This window comes from Cebus imitator, unplaced genomic scaffold, assembly GCF_001604975.1.
Source record: "Cebus imitator isolate Cc_AM_T3 unplaced genomic scaffold, Cebus_imitator-1.0 Scaffold478, whole genome shotgun sequence".
NCBI classification, from domain to species: Eukaryota; Metazoa; Chordata; class Mammalia; order Primates; family Cebidae; genus Cebus; species Cebus imitator.
In genome coordinates, this window is record NW_016107793.1 from 288,056 (window position 1) to 289,983 (window position 1,928).

Here is a 1,928-nt window from a genome sequence, read left to right on the forward strand (position 1 = left end):
GATATCCAGGATTTGAACTCAGATCCGGAACAAGTAAACTTAATTAACATTTATAGAATTCTCCACTTTAAATACACAAAATATACACTCTTAACAGTACCACATCACATCTATCCACAGGTTTCAATGAAATATTGGTTGGCTGCTTGTTTGTTATTTTCTTCCCTCATTTTTTTTTTCATGTCTCTATTATTAAGCACAATTATAGGCATACCCATTTTTAGACTTCATTCTAGCCCAGGCAATAAAACAACACCCCAGTTCTCTCTCCCTCTTCCTCTTTCTCTTTCTTCCTCTCCTTCATTCTTTTTTTTTTCTTTCTTATAGTCATCTGCTAAGAATATCAACATTTTTACACACACACACAGAGAGAGAGAGTGAGAGAGAGAATTTCAATATAAGAAAACAGAACTTTGTGAGAGTGCTGTTTTTCTTTTCTTGCTTTCAATCTGTTCACAGGGAAGAAAGAAACCAGACCCAGGTGCTGAGACAACAGCAGGATGAGGCCTACCTGGCCTCTCTCAGGGCCGATCAGGAAAAAGAAAGAAAGAAACGGGAGGAGCGGGAGCGTAAGCGGCGGAAGGAGGAAGAGGTGCAACAGCAAAAATTGGCAGAGGAGAGACGGCGGCGGGTAATGGACCTGTGGCTTTGTTCCCTGTGGTTCCCAAACTGCCAAGACTATGCCATCTTGGTCTTAAGTGTGAAAGGAAAGCATTATAGCCACCTTAGACTAAGAGAGAAAAAAAAGAAAAAACTAGAACATGTTGGGATTATGGGTTATTTAAATTTTTCATACAATTTAAATATTCATTCTTTTTTTAAATAAAAAATTTAAACAAGCCGTGACCCTTAGTGTTTCCACTTCTTGTCTCTTAGAGATAGTTTCATATCAGCACATTCTTTTTAATGGCAATATATTCCGTTAAAAAAGAGACAGGCTTTGCCATATTGGCCAGGCTGCTCTCGAACTCCTGACCTCACATGATATGCCTGTCTCGGCCTCCCAGAGTACTAGGACTACAGGCGTGAGCCACCATGCCTGGCCCTAAATATTCATTCTTAATACCAGTACTACGGCCGGGCACGGTGGCTCAAGCCTGTAATCCCAGCACTTTGGGAGGCGGAGGTGGGTAGATCACGAGGTCAAGAGATCAAGACCATCCTGGTCAACATGGTGAAACCCCATCTCTACTAAAAATACAAAACATTAGCTGGGCATGGTGGCGCGTGCCTGTAATCTCAGCTACTCAGGAGGTTGAGGCAGGAGAATTGCCTGAACCCAGGAGGCGGAGGTTGCGGTGAGCCGAGATCGCGCCATTGCACTCCAGCCTGGGTAACAAGAGTGAAACTCCGTCTCAAAAAAAAATAAATAAATAAAAATACCAGTACTAGCTAATTTGGCGTTTTACTCGTTATCTTTTTATTTTTGTTTTGTTGTTTTTGTTCCCTAGCAATCAGACAGAGACATACATTATCTTGTTTAATTATATATTACCACTTACCTATAACCAATGTCTTTTAACCATTTCCTTTTTCTTTCTTTTTTTTTTTTGAGACAGTTTTGCTCTTGTTGCCCATGCTGGAGTGCAGTGGCACGGTCTCGACTCACCGCAACCTCTGCCTCTGAGGTTCAGGCGATTCTCCTGCCTCAGCCTCCCGAGTAGCTGAGATTACAGGCATGCGCCACCACACTCAGCTAATTTTGTATTTTTTAGTAGAGACGGGGTTTCTCCATGTAAGTCAGACTGGTCTCAAACTCCTGACCTCGGGTGATTCACCTGCCTCGGCCCCCCAAAGTGCTGTGATTAAGACGTGAGCCACAGGGCCAGGCCTTTTTGGGATTTTTTGTGTGTGTGTGTCCTTCTTTATTTATTTTTTTATTTGACTCAGGATATTATGTGATGCTGTGTTTTTTTTTTTTTTTTTTT

The 1,928-nt window shown here is 41.9% G+C and overlaps 1 protein-coding gene across 2 annotated transcripts in view; it reads left to right on the plus strand.

Moving 5' to 3' along the window:
• Window positions 1-1,928, plus strand: part of FAF2 (Fas associated factor family member 2) — a 61,873-nt gene that overhangs the window by 51,817 nt on the left and 8,128 nt on the right. For both annotated transcript variants that reach the window (XM_017512793.2, XM_017512794.2), the window contains one exon: window positions 460-631. In XM_017512793.2, the coding sequence (XP_017368282.1) occupies window positions 460-631 (172 nt within the window). The remainder of the gene's footprint in view (window positions 1-459; window positions 632-1,928) is intronic.